Source organism: Balaenoptera ricei, chromosome 11 (assembly GCF_028023285.1).
Source record: "Balaenoptera ricei isolate mBalRic1 chromosome 11, mBalRic1.hap2, whole genome shotgun sequence".
In the NCBI taxonomy this organism is placed as follows: Eukaryota; Metazoa; Chordata; class Mammalia; order Artiodactyla; family Balaenopteridae; genus Balaenoptera; species Balaenoptera ricei.
The window spans coordinates 75,090,515-75,107,292 of record NC_082649.1 but is presented as its reverse complement, the minus strand read 5'-3'; the positions used below and the strand labels follow the sequence as shown (position 1 = coordinate 75,107,292).

Here is a 16,778-nt window from a genome sequence, read left to right as displayed (position 1 = left end):
CAGAAAGCACTTTAGTCTTTCAGAAGCTTATATTCTGGTGGGAGGAGGCAGATAGTAAACATATTTTTAAAAAAAGTATGTTAACCCTTTAGATGGTGATAGATACTATGAAGAAATAAAATAGTGAGATAGAGAGTGACAGGGAAGTTGTTTCTAGGAACATTGCAGGAAAGTCCCGTGGAGATGATAATAGAGAGATCTAAAGAATAAGAAGCTTGTCATTTAAATAAACATGAGAACACCACTGTAGCAAAGGGGATAGCAAACACGAAAGCCCTGAAATGTGAATGCTTTCAGTGTGTTCTAGGAATTGACAAAGGTCAATGTCACTAGAGTATCAGGGACCTGGGGAAGAGTATTATCAGGTGAGGTCTGTGGATAGAGCGTTCCAGGAGTAAGGTGGGATGTAAGGAGTCCTAGGTAGAACTGAGCCCTCTGCTGGGACCAGTTCCTGGGAACACTTGGCTGAGCAAAGATCGAAAATTGTTTCATAGCTTTCCAGATTCCCATGAATGAGCCACTTCTTCCTTGGCCACTACCTCCCTCTTGATTCAGACCAGCCTTTCTCTCCTTCACCATATGTAGTCTCTTACACAGTACTTTGAAATTATCCACTTTTGTTTATTTATCTGTTTTTGATTGTTAACACAGAAAGCAAAAACAGGGAGTGAAAATGCTAGCTCTTACATTCTTCTCAGCTCTTTTTATTTATATCAGTAGGAGAAAACACACTCCAGGGAATTATTGCTATATTAAAGGGTGACATTTATATATAAAAAGCTCAAGGAAGTTAGGCATATTTATGTTGGGATCATTACAGTGCAAGGTAGCTAGTGCCAACTAGCATACCAAAGTATAAGGCAAACTCCTTCAAAGTATTGATCACTGAGAGCTAGACTGCTCTTTCCATGTGAGAAAGCTTTAGGAATTTTGTTTTTAATAGATCTTTATTGGAGTATAATTGCTTCACAATACTGTGTTAGCTTCTGTTTCACAACAAAGCAAATCAGCCATATGCATAGATATGTCCCCATATCCCCTTCCTCTTGAGCCTCCCTCCCATGCTCCCTATCCCACCCCTCTAGGTCATCGCAAAGCACCGAGCCGATCTCCCCTATTTTCCACCAGCCAACTATTTTACATTCGGTAGTATATGTATGTCAATGCTACTCTCACTTAGCCCCAGCTTCGCCCTCCCACCCCATGTCCTCAAGTCCATTTTCTATGTCTATCTCTTTATTCCTGCCCTGCACCTAGGTTCATCAATACCTTTTTTTTCAGATTCCATGTATATGTGTTAGCATATGGTATTTGTTTTTCTCTTTCTGACTTACTTCACTCTGTATGACAGACTCTAGGTCCATCCACCCCACTACAAATAACTCAATTTCGTTTTTTTTTATGGCTGAGTAATATTCCATTGTATATATATGCCACATCTTCTCTATCCATTCATCTGTCGATGGACACTTAGGTTGGTTCCATGTCCTGGCTATTGTAAATAGTGCTGCAGCGAACATTGTGGTACACGTCTCTTTTTGAATTATGGTTTTCTCAGGGTATATGCCCAGTAGTGGGATTGCTGTGTCATATAGTAGTTCTATTTTTAGTTTTTTAAAGAACTTCCATACTGTTTTCCATAGTGGTTGTATCAATTTACATTCCCACCAACAGTGCAAGAGGGTTCCCTTTTCACCACACCCTTTCCAGCATTTATTGTTTGTAGATTTTTTGATAATTGCCATTCTGACTGGCGTGAGTTAATACCTCATTGTAAGGAGCTTTAAGATGGCGGAAGAGTAAGACGCGGAGATCACCTTCCTCCCCACAAATACATCAGAAATACATCTACATGTGGAACAACTCCTACAGGACACCTACTGAATGCTGACCGAAGACCTCAGACCTCCCAAAAGGCAAGAAACTCCCCCACATACCTGGGTAGGGCAAAAGAAAAAAAAAAAACAGAGACAAAGAATAGGGACGGGACCAGCACCAGTGGGAGGGAGCTGTGAAGGAGAAAAGGTTTCCACACACTAGGAAGCCCCTTCACGGGCGGAGACTGCGGGTGGCGGAGGGGGGAAGCTTCGGAGCCACAGAGGAGAGTGCAGCAACAGGGGTGCGGAGGGCAAAGCGGAGAGGTTCCCGCACAGAGGATCGGTGCCGGCCAGCACTCACCAGCCTGAGAGGCTTGTCTGCTCACCCACTGGGGTGGGTGGGGGCTGGGAGCTGAGGCTCAGGCTTCGGTCGGATCCCAGGGAGAGGACTGGGGTTGGCAGCGTGAACACAGCCTGAAGGGGGCTAGTGCACCACAGCTAGCCAGGAGGGAGTCCGGGAAAAGGTCTGGAGCCGCCGAAGAGGCAAGAGGCTTTTTCTTGCCCCTGTGTTTCCTGGTGCGCGAGGAGAGGGGATTCAGAGCGGCACTTAAAGGAGCTCCAGAGACGGGCATGAGCTGCGGCTATCAGTACGGACCCCAGAGACGGGCATGGGACGCTAAAGCTGCTGCTGCAGCCACCAAGAAGCCTGTGTGCCAGCACAGGTCACTATCCACACCTCCCCTCCTGGGAGCCTGTGCAGCCTGCCACTGCCAGGGTCCTGTGATCCAGGGACAACTTCCCCAGGAGAACACACAGCACTCCTCAGGCTGGTGCAATGTCATGACGGCCTCTGCCGCCGCAGGTTCTCCCCGCATCCATACCCTTCCCTCCCCTCCCCCCCGCCCCGCCCTGAGTGAGGCGGAGCTCCCAAATCAGCTGCTCCTTTTAACCCCATCCTGTCTGAGCGAAGAACAGACGCCCTCAGGCGACATACACGAAGAGGCGGGGCCAAATCCAAAGCTGAAACCCAGGAGCTTTGCGAACAAAGAAGAGAAAGGGAAATCTCTCCCAGCAGCCTCAGGAGCAGCGGATTAAATCTCCACAATCAACTTGATGTACCCTGCATCTGTGGAATACCTGAATAGACCACGAATCATCCCAAATTGAGGAGGTGGACTTTGGGAGCAACGATATATATATATTTTTCCCTTTTACTCTTTTTGTGTGTATGTGTATGCTTCTGTGTGTGATTTTGTCTGTATAGCTTTGCTTTGACCATTTGTCCTAGGGTTCTGTCTGTCCGTTTCTTTTTTTTTTTTTACTTAAAAATTTTTTTTCTTAATAATTATTTTTTATTTTAATAACTATATTTTATTTTATTTTGTGTTATTTTATCTTCTTCTTTCTTTCTTTCTTTTTTTTCTCCCTTTTATTCTGAGCCATGTGGATGACAGGCTGTTGGTGCTCCAGCCAGGCGTCAGGGCTGCGCCTCTGAGGTGGGACAGCCAAGTTCAGGACGCTGGTACACAAGAGACCTCCCAGCTCCATGTAATATCAAATGGCGAAAATCTCCCAGAGATCTCCATCTCAACGCCAAGACCCAGCTTCACTCAACGACCAGCAAGCTACAGTGCTGGACACACTATGCCAAACAACTAGGAAGACATGAACACAACCTCATCCATTAGCAGAGAGGCTGCCTAAAATCATAATAATGCCACAGACACCCCAAAACACACCACCAGACGTGGACCTGCCCACCAGAAAGGCAAGATCCAGCCTCATCCACCAGAACACAGGCACTAGTCCCCTCCACCAGGAAGCCTACACAACCCACTGTACCAACCTTAGCCACTGGGGACAGACACCAAAAACAACGAGAACTACAAACCTGCAGCCTGAGAAAAGGAGACCCCAAACATAGTAAGTTAAGCAAAATGAAAAGAGAGAGAAACACACAGCAGATGAAGGAGCAAGGCAAAAACCCACCAGACCTAACAAATGAAGAGGAAATAGGCAGTCTACCTGAAAAAGAATTCAGAATAATGATAGTAAAGATGATCCAAAATCTTGGAAATAGAATGGAGAAAGTACAAGAAACGTTTAACAAGGACCTAGGAGAACTAAAGAGCAAACAAACAATGATGAACAACACAATAAATGAAATTAAACATTCTCTAGAAGGGATCAATAGCAGAATAACTGAGGCAGAAGAACAGATAAGTGACCTGGAAGATAAAATAGTGGAAATAACTACTGCAGAACAGAATAAAGAAAAGAGAATGAAAAGAATTAAGGAGAGTCTCAGACCCTCTGGGACAACATTAAACGCACCAACATTCAAATTATAGGGGTCCCAGAAGAAAAAGAGAAAAAGAAAGGGACTGAGAAAATATTTGAAGGGATTATAGTTGAAACCTTCCCTAACGTGGGAAAGGAAATAGTCAATCAAGTCCAGGAAGCACATAGAGCCCCATACAGGATAAATCCAAGGAGAAACACGCCAAGACACATATTAATCAAGCTATCAAAAATTAAATACAAAGAAAAAATGTTAAAAGCAGCAAGGGAAAAACAACAAGTAACACACAAGGGAATCCCCATAAGGTTAACAGCTGATCTTTCAGCAGAAACTCTGCAAGCCAGAAAGGAGTGGCAGGACATATTTAAAGTGATGAAGGAGAAACACCTACACCCAAGATTACTCTACCCAGCAAGGATGTCATTCAGATTTGATGGATAAATTAAAACCTTTACAGACAAGCAAATTCTAAGAGAATCCAGCACCACCAAACCAGCTTTACAACAAATGCTAAAGGAACTTCTCTAGGCAGGAAACAAAAGAGAAGGAAAAGACCTACAATAACAAACCCAGAACAATTAAGAAAATGGTAATAGGGACATACATATAGATAACTACCTTAAATGTAAATGGATTAAATGCTCCAACCAAAAGACATAGACTGGCTGAATGGATGCAAAAACAAGACCCGTATATATGCTGTCTACAAGAGACCCACTTCAGACCTAGGGACACATACAGACTGAAAGTGAGGGGTTGGAAAAAGAAATTCCATGCAAATGGAAATCAAAAGAAAGCTGGAGTAGCAATTCTCATATCAGACAAAACAGACTTTAAAACAAAGACTATTACAAGAAACAAAGAAGGACACTACATAATGATCGAGGGATCAATCCATGAAGAAGATATAAAAATTGTAAATATTTATGCACCCAACATAGGAGCACCTCAATACATAAGGCAAATGCTAACAGCCATAAAAGGGGAAATCGACAGTAACACATCATAGTAGGGGACTTTAACACCCCACTTTCACCAAAAGACAGATCATCCAAAATGAAAATAAATAAGGAAACACAAGCTGTAAATGATACATTAAACAAGATGGACTTAATTGGTATTTATAGGACATTCCATCCAAAAACAACAGAATACACATTCTTCTCAAGTGCTCATGGAACATTCTCCAGGATAGATCATATCTTGGGTCACAAATCAAGCCTTGGTAAATTTAAGAAAATTGAAATCATATCAAGTATCTTTTCCAACCACAATGCTATGAGACTAGATATCAATTACAGGAAAAAATCTGTAAAAAATACAAACACATGGAGGCTAAACAATACACTACTTAATAACCAAGAGATCACTGAAGAAATCAAAGAGGAAATCAGAAAATACCTAGAAACAAATGACAATGAAAACACGACGACCCAAAAACTATGGGCTGCAACAAAAGCAGTTCTAAGATGGAAGTTTACAGCAATACAGTCCTACCTTAAGAAACAAGAAATATCTCAAATAAACAACCTAACTTTACACCTAAAGCAATTAGAGAAAGAAGAACAAAAAAACCCCAAAGTTAGCAGAAGGAAAGAAATCATAAAGATCAGATCAGAAATTAATGAAAAAGAAATGAAGGAAATGATAACAAAGATCAATAAAACTAAAAGCTGGTTCTTTGAGAAGATAAACGAAATTGATAAACCATTAGTCAGACTCATCTAAAAAAAAGGAAGAAGACTCAAATCAATAGAATTAGAGGAGAAGGAGAAATAAAAAGGAGAAGTAACAACTGACACTGCAGAAATACAAAGGATCATGAGAGATTACTACAAGCAACTATATGCCAATAAAATGGACAACCTGGAAGAAATGGACAAATTCTTAGAAATGCACAACCTTCCAAGACTGAACCAGGAAGAAAATATGAACAGACCAATCACAAGCACTGAAATTGAAACTTCCAACAAACAAAAGCCCAGGACCAGATGGCTTCACAGGTGAATTCTATCAAACATTTAAAGAAGAGCTAAGACCTATCCGTCTCAAACTCTTCCAAAACATAGCAGAGGGAGGAACACTCCCAAACTCATTCTACGAGGTCACCAAAAATATCTTGGAATAAACCTACCTAAGAGACAAACGACCTATATGAAGAAAACTATAAGACACTGATGAAAGAAATTAAAGATAATAAAAATAGATGGAGAGATATACCATATTCTTGGATTGGAAGAATCAACATTGTGAAAATGACTCTACTACCCAAAGCAATCTACAGATTCAATACAATCCCTGTCAAACTACCACTGGCATTTTTCACAGAACTAGAACCAACAATTTCAAAATTTGTATGGAAACACAAAAGACCCCGAATAGCCAAAGCAATCTTGAGAACGAAAAATGGAGCTGGAGGAATCAGGCTCCCTGACTTCAGACTATACTACAAAGCTACAGTAATCAAGAGAGTATGGTACTGGCACAAAAACAGAAATATAGATCAATGGAACAGGATAGAAAGCCCAGAGATAAACCCACGCACATATGGTCACCTTATCTTTGATAAAGGAGGCAAGAGTATACAGTGGAGAAAAGACAGTCTCTTCAATAAGTGGTGCTGGGAAAACTGGACAGCTACATGTAAAAGAATGAAATTCGAACACTCCATAACACAATACACAAAAATAAACTCCAAATGGATTAAAGACCTAAATGTAAGGCCAGACACTGTCAAACTGTTAGAGGAAAACATAGGCAGAACACTTTATGACATAAATCACAGAAAGATCCTTCTACACCCACCTCCTAGAGAAGTGGAAATAAAAACAAAAATAAACAAATGGGACCTAATGAAACTTGAAAGCTTTTGCACAGCAAAAGAAACCATAAACAAGACGAAAAGACAACCCTCAGAATGGGAGAAAATATTTGCAAATGAAGCAACTGACAAAAGATTAATCTCCAAAATTTACAACCAGCTCATGCAGCTCAGTATCAAAAAAAGAAACAACCCAATCTAAAAATGGGCAGAAGACCTAAATAGACATTTCTCCAAAGAAGATATACAGATTGCCAACAAACACATGAAAGAATGCTCAACATCATTAAGCATTAGAGAAATGCAAATCAAAACTACAATGAGATATTATCTCACACTAGTCAGAATGGCCATCCTCAAAAAATCTACAAACAATAAATGCTGGAGAGGGTGTGGAGAAAAGGGAACCCTCTTGCACTGTTGGTGGGAATGTAAATTGATACAACCACTATGGAGAACAGTATAGAGGTTCCTTAAAAAACTAAAAATAGAGCTACCATACGACCCAGCAATCCCACTACTGGGCATATACCCTGAGAAAACCATAGTTCAACAAGAGTCATGGGGACTTCCCTGGTGGTGCAGTCGTTGAGAATCTGTCTGCCAATGCAGGGGACACGGGTTCAAACCTTGGTCTGGGAAGATCCCACATGCCGCGGAGCAACTAGGCCCGTGAGCCACAACTACTGAGCCTGCGTGTCTGGAGCCTGTGCTCCGCAACAAGAGAGGCCGCAATAGTGAGAGGCCTGCGCACCGTGATAAGGAGTGGCCCCCACTTTCCGCAACTGAAGAAAGCCCTCGCACAGTAACGAAGACCCAACACAGCCATAAATAAATAAATAGATTAATTAATTAATTAATTTTTTAAAAAAAAGTCATGTACCACAATGTTCATTGCAGCTGTATTTACAATAGCCAGGACATGGAAGCAACCTAAGTGTCCATCGACAGATGAATGGATAAAGAAGATGTCGCACATATATACAATGAAATATTACTCAGCCATAAAAAGAAATGAAATTGAGTTATTTGTAGTGGGGTGGATGGACCTAGAGTCTGTCATACAAAGTGAAGTAAGTCAGAAAGAGAAAAACAAATACCATATGCTAACACATATATATGGAATCTAAGCAACAAAAAAAAGGGTCATGAAGAACCTAGGGGCAAGACGGGAATAAAGATGCAGATCTACCAGAGAATGGACTTGAGGATACGGGGAAGGGGAAGGGTAAGATGGGACAAAGTGAGAGAGTGGCATGGATATATATACACTACCAAATGTAAAATAAATAGCTAGTGGGAAGCAGCCGCATAGCCCAGGGAGATCAGCTCGGTGCTTTGTGACCACCTAGAGGGGTGGGATAGGGAGCGTGGGAGGGAGGGAGATGCAAGAGGGAAGAGATGTGGGGACATATGTATATGTATAACTGATTCACTTTGTTATAAAGCAGAAACTAACACACCATTGTAAAGCAATTATAGTCCAATAAAGATGTTTAAAAAAAAAAGGTACAGATATAAAAAAAAAAACCTCATTGTAGTTTTGATTTGCATTTCTCTGATAATTAGTGATGTTGAGCATCTTTTCATGTGCTTCTTGGCCATCTGTATGTCTTCCTTGGTGAAATGTCTATTTAGGTCTTGCACCCATTTTTCATTTGGATTGTTGGTTTTTTTGATATTGAGCTCCATGAGCTGTTTGTATATTTTGGAGATTAATCCTTTGTCTGTTGTTTCATTTGCAAATGTTTTCTCCCATTCTGAGGGTTGTCTTTTGGTCTTGTTGATGGTTTCCTTTGCTGTGCAAAAGCTTTTAAGTCCCATTTGTTTATTTTTGTTTTTATTTCTGTTACTCTAGAAAGTGGGTCAAAAAAGATCTTGCTGTGTTTTATGTCAAAGAGTATTTTTCCTATATTTTCCTCTAAGAGTTTTATAGTGTCTGGTCTTATTAAGTCTTTAATCCATTTGGAGTTTACTTTTGTGTATGGTGTTAGGGAGTGTTCTAATTTCATTCTTTTATATGTAGCTGTCCAGTTTTCCCAGCACCACTTATTGAAGAGACTGTCTTTTTTCCCTTGTATATCATTGCCTCCTTTGTCATAGATTAGTTGACCATAGGTGTGTGGGTTTATCTCTGGGCTTTCTATCCTGTTCCATTGATCTGTATTTCTGTTTTGTGCCAGTACCATACTGTCTTGATTACTGTAGCTTTGTGGTATAGTTTGAAGCCGGGGAGCCTGATTCCTCCAACTCCGTTTTTCTTTCTCAAGATTGCTTTGGCTATTCGGGGTCTTTTGTGTTTCCATACAAAATGTAAAATTTTTTGTTCTAATTCTGTGAAGAATGCCATTGGTAGTTTGATAGGGATTGCATTGAATCTGTAGATTACTTTGGGTAGTATAGTCATTTTCACAATATTGATTCTTCCAATCCAAGAACATGGTATATTCTCCGTCTGTTTATGTCATCTTTGATTTCTTTCATCAGTGTTTTATATTTTTCTGAGTACAAGTCTTTTGCCACTTTAGGCAGGTTTATTCCTAGGTATTTTATTCTTTTTGTTGCAGTGGTAAATGGGAGTGTTTCCTTATTTTCTCTTCCTGATTTTTCATTGTTGGTGTATAGGAATGCCAGAGATTTCTGTGCATTAATTTTGTATCCTGCAACCTTACCAAATTCATTGATTAGTTGTAGTAGTTTTCTGGTGGCATCTTTAGGATTATCTATGTATAGTATCACATCATCGGCAAACAGTGACAGTTTTACTTCTTCTTTTCCAATTTGGATTCCCTTTGTTTCTTTTTCTTCTCTGATTGCTGTGGTTAGGACTTCCAAAGCTATGTTGAATAGAGTGGCGATAGTGGACATCCTTGTCTTGTTCCTGATCTTAGAGGAAATGCTTTCAGTTTTTCACCATTGAGTATGATGCTCGCTGTGGATTTGTCATATATGGCCTTTATTATGTTGAGGTAGGTTCCCCCATGCCCATTTTCTAGAGAATTTTTAACATAAATGGGTGTTGAATTTTGTTGAAAGTTTTTTCTGCATCTATTGAGATGATCATATGGTTTTTATTCCTTAATTTGTTAATGTGGTGTATCACATTGACTTATTTGCGTATATTGAAAAATCCTTGCATCCCTGGGTTAAATCCCACTTGATCATGGTGTATGATCCTTTTAATGTGTTGTTGGATTCTGTTTGCTAGTATTTTGTTCAGGATTTTTGCATGTATGTTCATCAGTGATATTGGTCTTTAATCTTCTTTTTTTGTGATATCTTTTTCTGGTTTTGGTATTAGGGTGATGGTGGCTTTGTAGAACGAATTTGGGAGTGTTTCTCCCTCTGCAATTTTTTAGAAGAGTTTGAGAAGGATCAGTATTAGCTCTTCTCTAAATGTTTGATAGAATTCGCCTGTGAAGCCATCTGGTCCTGGACTTTTGTTTGTTGGAATATTTTAAATTATGGTTTCAATTTCATTACTTGTGATAGGTCTGTTTATATTTTCTAATTTTTCCTGGTCAGTCTTGGAAAATTGTACCTTTCCAAGAGTTTGTCCATTTCTTCATGGTTGTCCATTTTATTGGCATATAGTTGTTTGTAGTAGTGTCTTATAATCCTTTGTATTTCTGCAGTGTCAGTTGTGATTTCTCCTTTTTCGTTTCCAATTTTATTGATTTGCGTCCTCTCCCTTTTTTTCTTGATGAGTCTGGCTAAGGGTTTATCAATTTTATTTATCTTCTCAAAGAACCAGCTTTTAGTTTTATTGATCTTTGGTATTGTTTTCTTCATTTCTATTTCATTTATTTCTGCTCTGATATTTATGATTTCTTTCTACTGACTTTGGGTTTTCTTTGTTCTTCTTTCTCTAGTTGTTTTAAGTGTAGGGTTAGATTGTTTATTTGAGATTTTTCTTGTTTCCTGAGGTGAGATTGTATTTCTATAAACTTCCCTCTTAAAACTGCTTTTGCTGCGCCCCATAGGTTTTGTTTCATCGTGTTTTCATTTTGATTTAGTCAGGCTCAGTAAGACACAACAGGGAAATGAGGCTACTCAAAAAAGCTAATTCAGTGTTAGTCTCTTTTAATAAATGAAGAATGACTAGAATGTGGGAGAGAAAATTTTCACCCTCCATTGGTCATGCAACATCTGGAATTCTGGGGTCACACTATGAGAGGGATGTTGCTAAACCATTATAGCTACCAAGGAGAGTGAGGAATTTTGAAACTACCTAATTTGAAGGGAACTGATTTGCTTAATGGGGAGGAGTTTAGACAGGCCTGAGTTCATATCCCATCTCTACAGCTTATTAATTTGAATTTGGCAAGTCAAGTAACTTTACTTATCCTCATCTTCCTATCTGTAAGATGGGGATAATATTATAATAGTGGTTACCTCTTAGGATTTCTGTGAGAGTTAAATGAGATCCATGCATATAAAGATCTTAAGCCAATGCCTAGAACATCATAAACTCACCATAAATGGTAACTTTTATTGACAGGAATGGTCAAAGGAACTGGATAGGTATTACTAAGTTTTGGAAGGGTAACAAAGAAGAGGAATATGACTTTTTTATATAGCTCCAGAGAATAGAATTTAAAAGGATACAACTCAAGAAATTTATTTCTAAGAATATGAGCTAGCTGACAATAAATTGAGCTACCTCAGAAAGTGATGAATGTCATCTCCCCTCACTCATCCTGGGGTACAACTTGAAATTTTTGAGAGTATTCATGCATTAAATAAAGTACTGAACTAGACATGCAGAATCTTTTCCAAATCCACTATTCTGATCATTCATTCTACAGATATTTATTGACCCTGACGGACACTATCTAAGTGCTATGGATAGAGCAGTGAGCAAAACAGACATGATCTTTGTCTTTATGGCATTTACTAGTTTATGCTTTTATCGTTCTGGTGGCCATCCTTTCCTTCAAATTCCTTTTAGTTCTCCTTTTGCCTCTGACCATGTCTCCTTTGCCTCCTTCAGTTGTTCTTCTTCATTCCTGTCATGCTTGGCATCCTTCAATCTTCTTTCTTAAGCCTCTTTTCTTTCCCTTGTATACTTTCTGCTTTGGCCATCCCTTCTAGTGTATTTAGCCTTTACAAACTGCTAGATTTGTCTTCCTAAAAATGTTCTCATGCTTAAAAACTCTTAGTGACTCCCCATTGTCTACTAATAAAAAAGCTTGCTATTTGAGACCCTTAGCTAGATATTCCAATCCACTTCTCCAAACTTATCTCCATCTGGTTCCATAACTTCTGGAACAACTCCTTATTTTCAATTTTTGGACAACTCCAAAAATTGGAGTTGGACAACTCCTTATTTTCAATATTTGCCTTTGATTGTTCCCTTGTCTCCCTGTTTCTTAGGTCTTTATCTTTTCAGATCCATCTGCCCAGGAAAGCCACATCTCCAACTGAGATCCTCTTCTTCATTTCAAGCTTATTGCAAATGCTAACTTGTTCACATAACCTTCAAAGATACCTTCAGGTGGAAGTGAACTTGTCCCTCCTCTGAACCATCAGGGTCCCATACTTTTTATATGGCACTCTGATTTTATCTTCCTACCCTTTCAGTTTATAAATTCCTTGAAACTTGTTGCTGCTATGTTTTAATAAAACCTAGTAGGGTATCTTGCAGAATATAAACATTCAGTAAGTATTTGGTGACAGATGAACGGATTATATGATCATATAATTTTAATTAAAGAAGAAATTATATTTTATGGATGATAAATTCCTACATTCACAACTGTTTATTGAGCACCTACTCTGTACCAGGTACTATTCTGAGCATTGAGATAAGGCAATGAATAAAACGGTCTACAACATATAGTATGTTAAATAGTGGTAAGTACTATGAAGCAAGGTAAGTGAGGATAAAAGGGATGGATAGTGAAGGAAGTGCTACTTAATATAAGGGTAAGGGAAGTCTTCTCTGACAGTATGGCATTTGAACAGAGATAATACATGCGTAAGGGCCCACATGCATCAGGATTAACTTAAAAATTGTCATGTTATAATTGAACATTATTGACTATTATTTTTAGTCTCCTTTTGTATTACACATGAATAATTTGAATATTAAGGACTCATTGATAATGGCAATTGAGATTTATTTCTTACAGAAAATTCAGTAAGATAAAGAACTCTTGAATATCTCTTCTTCAAGTATAGTTGAAAAAATGTTCAAATTGTCATGTTTTAATAATATATCTTAATGTTATATTCAAGAGAGTCATACATTTTTCTAACTATAAATTTCAGAATTGAAGGAGCCAAAAGAAATTTAGACAGAACATTGGATAAAAGAACACCTTCATCACCAGAGCCAGATTATCCTCCAACTGTAGGTTTATATTTTCTCTTTAAAAAGTGTATCTTTATACTATTTTAACTCTGATTTTAAATCAGTCTCAATGCAACTAGTATTTTTAAAAGAATAATACATATATTTAAAACTATTTATATTTTTGATTTAAAAAATTTTTAAATTACTTTAAAAATTTTCTTCTTGATTTAATTATGTCTTGTTTGTTTGCTTTTGACAGATGACCAGTGAAATTAAAAAGAAAGGAGTGAGTTCAATTTTTTATATTTCTTGCTTTGAAAATGTTCAAACAAATTGTTACAGAGTAGCTCCTTCTAAAACCACCCGCTAAATTCCGTCCTAGAGAAGAAAGAAATTTAGAAACACATTATTTTCTCTGCCAGAGGAACAAGCATGCCATGATGACAACACAGGTTTTATTTATTTATTTATTTATTTTTGGCTGAGTTGGGTCTTCATTGCTGCACACGGGCTTTATCTAGTTGCAGAGAGCAGGGACTACTCTTCGTTGCAGTGTGTGGCTTCTTATTGCGGTGGCTTCTCTTGTTGCAAAGCATGAGCTCTAGGCACACAGGCTTCAGTAGTTGTGGCTCACGGGCTCTAGACCGCAGGCTCAGTAGTTGTGGCGCATGGGCTTAGTTGCTCCGCGGCATGTAGGATCGTCCTGGACCAGGGCTTGAACCCGTGTCCCCTGCATTGGCAGGTGGATTCTTAACCACTGCGCCACCAGGGAAGGCCCGACAATACAGGTTTTAAGAGTTACATTTTTGTTGCTATTCATTATTTGAGGATTAATTGTAAATATTTTTGTTTTTATTCCAAATAACTGAAAAAATATTCAAAGTGGTAGTTATAAAGGAAAATGCATCTCCCTTTTTATTGTCTTGATGTTGATATAATGATGACTGCTTATTTCGAATCTATTGTGTGCTACCCACATGCTAAATGATAGAGATTAAAAAAAAAAAAAAGACACTGACTGCATGGGTGACAACATGGGACTGTGATGTGATTGTTGGAAAGATGAAAACATGTAAAATTTCCTTAACAGCAAAGGCTATGGAAAGTTATGGAGCTGGTTACACAAAAGAAGAACTTATGCAGTATATTACCAGATGGGGGTACAGGCTTTCCAGAGCACTTGAAGTTCCCTCTCGGGATAGAGGGCTAAGGATACCTCCCTACTGACTGAGGATCTTTGGAAGAACCTCATTTTAGCTAATCCAAGTTTTTTGTCTTTTTAAAATACTCCTCCTCCTCCTCCTCCCTCTGCCTCCCAACTTTTCCGGAGACTTTGGCTGTGGATTTGCCTCTTTACTAGATGTAAGAACTGATATAAAACAACCCCAAAACATTTATAAATATTTAATGTGAGGCTGGGTGAATTGCAAGATATTTTTGTGTGTATGTGTTTAGCATCCTCATTCTTCCCTCATAGTTTTTGCCTTTAGTGTCTTAAAATCTAAAATAGGTAGCTGGGTATGAAACAGTAATTCGCTCTTAAACCCACTGCCCTGGCAATCTGGCTTCTAGGAACTCCACCACTTCATCATTAATGTCACCAGTGACCACTAGTTGCCAAACCCAAAGGATATTTTTTCAATATTTCTCTCACTAGACCTTCAGCTGACTTTTAAAAACTTTTTACTTTCAAACAATTGAACACATGTATCAGTAGAACAGAATAGATGACTCAGAAATAGACACACTCAACTACAGCCAACTGATTTTTGACAAAGGTGCAAAAATCAGTTCAATGGAAAAAGGATAATCTTTTCAACAAATGGGGTGGAGCAATAGGACAACCATAAAATAACAAAAGAAATAAACAACAAAACCCCCAAACCTCAGCCTAAACTTTGCATCTTGTACAAAAATTAACTAAAAATTGATCATGGATTTAAATGTAAAACAAAACTATTAAAAAACTTTTAGAAGAAAATCTAGGACTTGGTCAAGAATTCTTAGACATGACATCAAAAGCACAATCCATACTAAGGACCTAAATGTAAGATTGGAAACCATAAAACTCCTAGAAGATAACGTAGGCAGAATACTTTTTGACATAAATTGTAGCAATATTTTTTTTGGATCGGTCTCCTAAGGCAAAGAAAACAAAAGCAAAAATAAATGAATGGGACCTAATTAAACTTGAAAGCTTTTGCACAGCAAAACCATCAACAAAATGAAAAGACAATCTACTGAATGGGAGAAAATATTTGCAAATTATATGACTGAAAAAGGGTTAGTATCCAAGGTATATAAACAGCTCATACAACTAACTTAATGTCAAAAACCAAACAACCCAATTAAAAAATGGGCAGAAGACCTGAATAGACATTTTTCTGAAGAAGACATACAGATGGCTAACAAGCACATGAAAAGGTGCTCAACATTCATTTATCATTCATTCATCAGAGAATGCAAACAAAAACCACAATGAGATATCACCTCACACCTGTCAAAATGGCTACCATCAAAAAGACCACAGAGACAGCCACTCCCATGGGCAAACGCCCAGGGGCTGCTCCTGCCCCACGCTCCCTCCCTCTGCCTTTCACTTCCCAGCTCCCAATATCTTGGAAGCTTTGAAGCTCAGCAAAGAAGGGAAATCCATTGAGAACAGTCTGTAAAGTGTCAAGAAATATCCAGATATTATCTGCACTCTGCCTGTCCCCTGCCTGAACCCGGAATTCTTCCACCGAGTAATGGTCCTGGGTCCCAAATTGGCGTTGCTCATTTGGTTGATGAAGACATATTGACAGAGTTGTTGTTGCCATGTGGCTGACAGGATCATGGTGCTCTGGCTGGATGTCAGGCCTGTGCCTCTGAGGTGGGAGAGCTGAATTCAGGACATTGGTCCACCAGAGACCTCCCAGCTCCATGTAATATCAAATGGTGAAAGCTCTCCCAGTGATCTCCATCTAAATGCTAAAACCCAGCTCCACTCAACGACCAACAAGCGACAGTGCTGGACACACTATGCCAAACAACTAGCAAGACAGGAATACAACCCCACCCATTAGCAGAGTGGCTGCCTAAGATCATAATAAGGTCACAGACACCCCAAAACACACCACTGGACTCGGCCCTGCCCACCAGAAAGACAAGGTCCAGACTCATCCACCAGAACACAGGTACCAGTCCCCTCCACCAGGAAGCCTACACAACCCACTGAACCAACCTTACCCACTGGGGGCAGACACAAAAAACAACGGGAACTACAAACCTGCAGCCTGTGAAAAGGAGACCCCAAACACAATAAGTTAAGCAAAATGAGAAGAGAGAGAAACACACAGCACATGAAGGAGCAAGGTAAAAACCCACCAGACCAAACAAATGAAGAGGAAATAGGCAGTCTACCTGAAAAAGAATTCAGAGTAATGATAGTAAAAATGATCCAAAATCTTGGAAATAGAATGGAGAAAATACAAGAAATGTTTAACAAGGACCTAGAAGAACTAAAGAGCAAACGAACAATGATGAACAACACAATAAATG

General features: G+C 39.0%; 1 protein-coding gene across 1 annotated transcript in view; it reads left to right on the top strand.

Moving 5' to 3' along the window:
- DNAH12 (dynein axonemal heavy chain 12) overlaps positions 1 to 16,778 on the top strand; it is a 238,341-nt gene that overhangs the window by 14,548 nt on the left and 207,015 nt on the right. The window contains exons 3-4 of the mRNA XM_059939970.1: positions 13,214 to 13,295; positions 13,498 to 13,524. Coding sequence (XP_059795953.1) covers positions 13,214 to 13,295; positions 13,498 to 13,524 — 109 coding nt within the window. The remainder of the gene's footprint in view (positions 1 to 13,213; positions 13,296 to 13,497; positions 13,525 to 16,778) is intronic.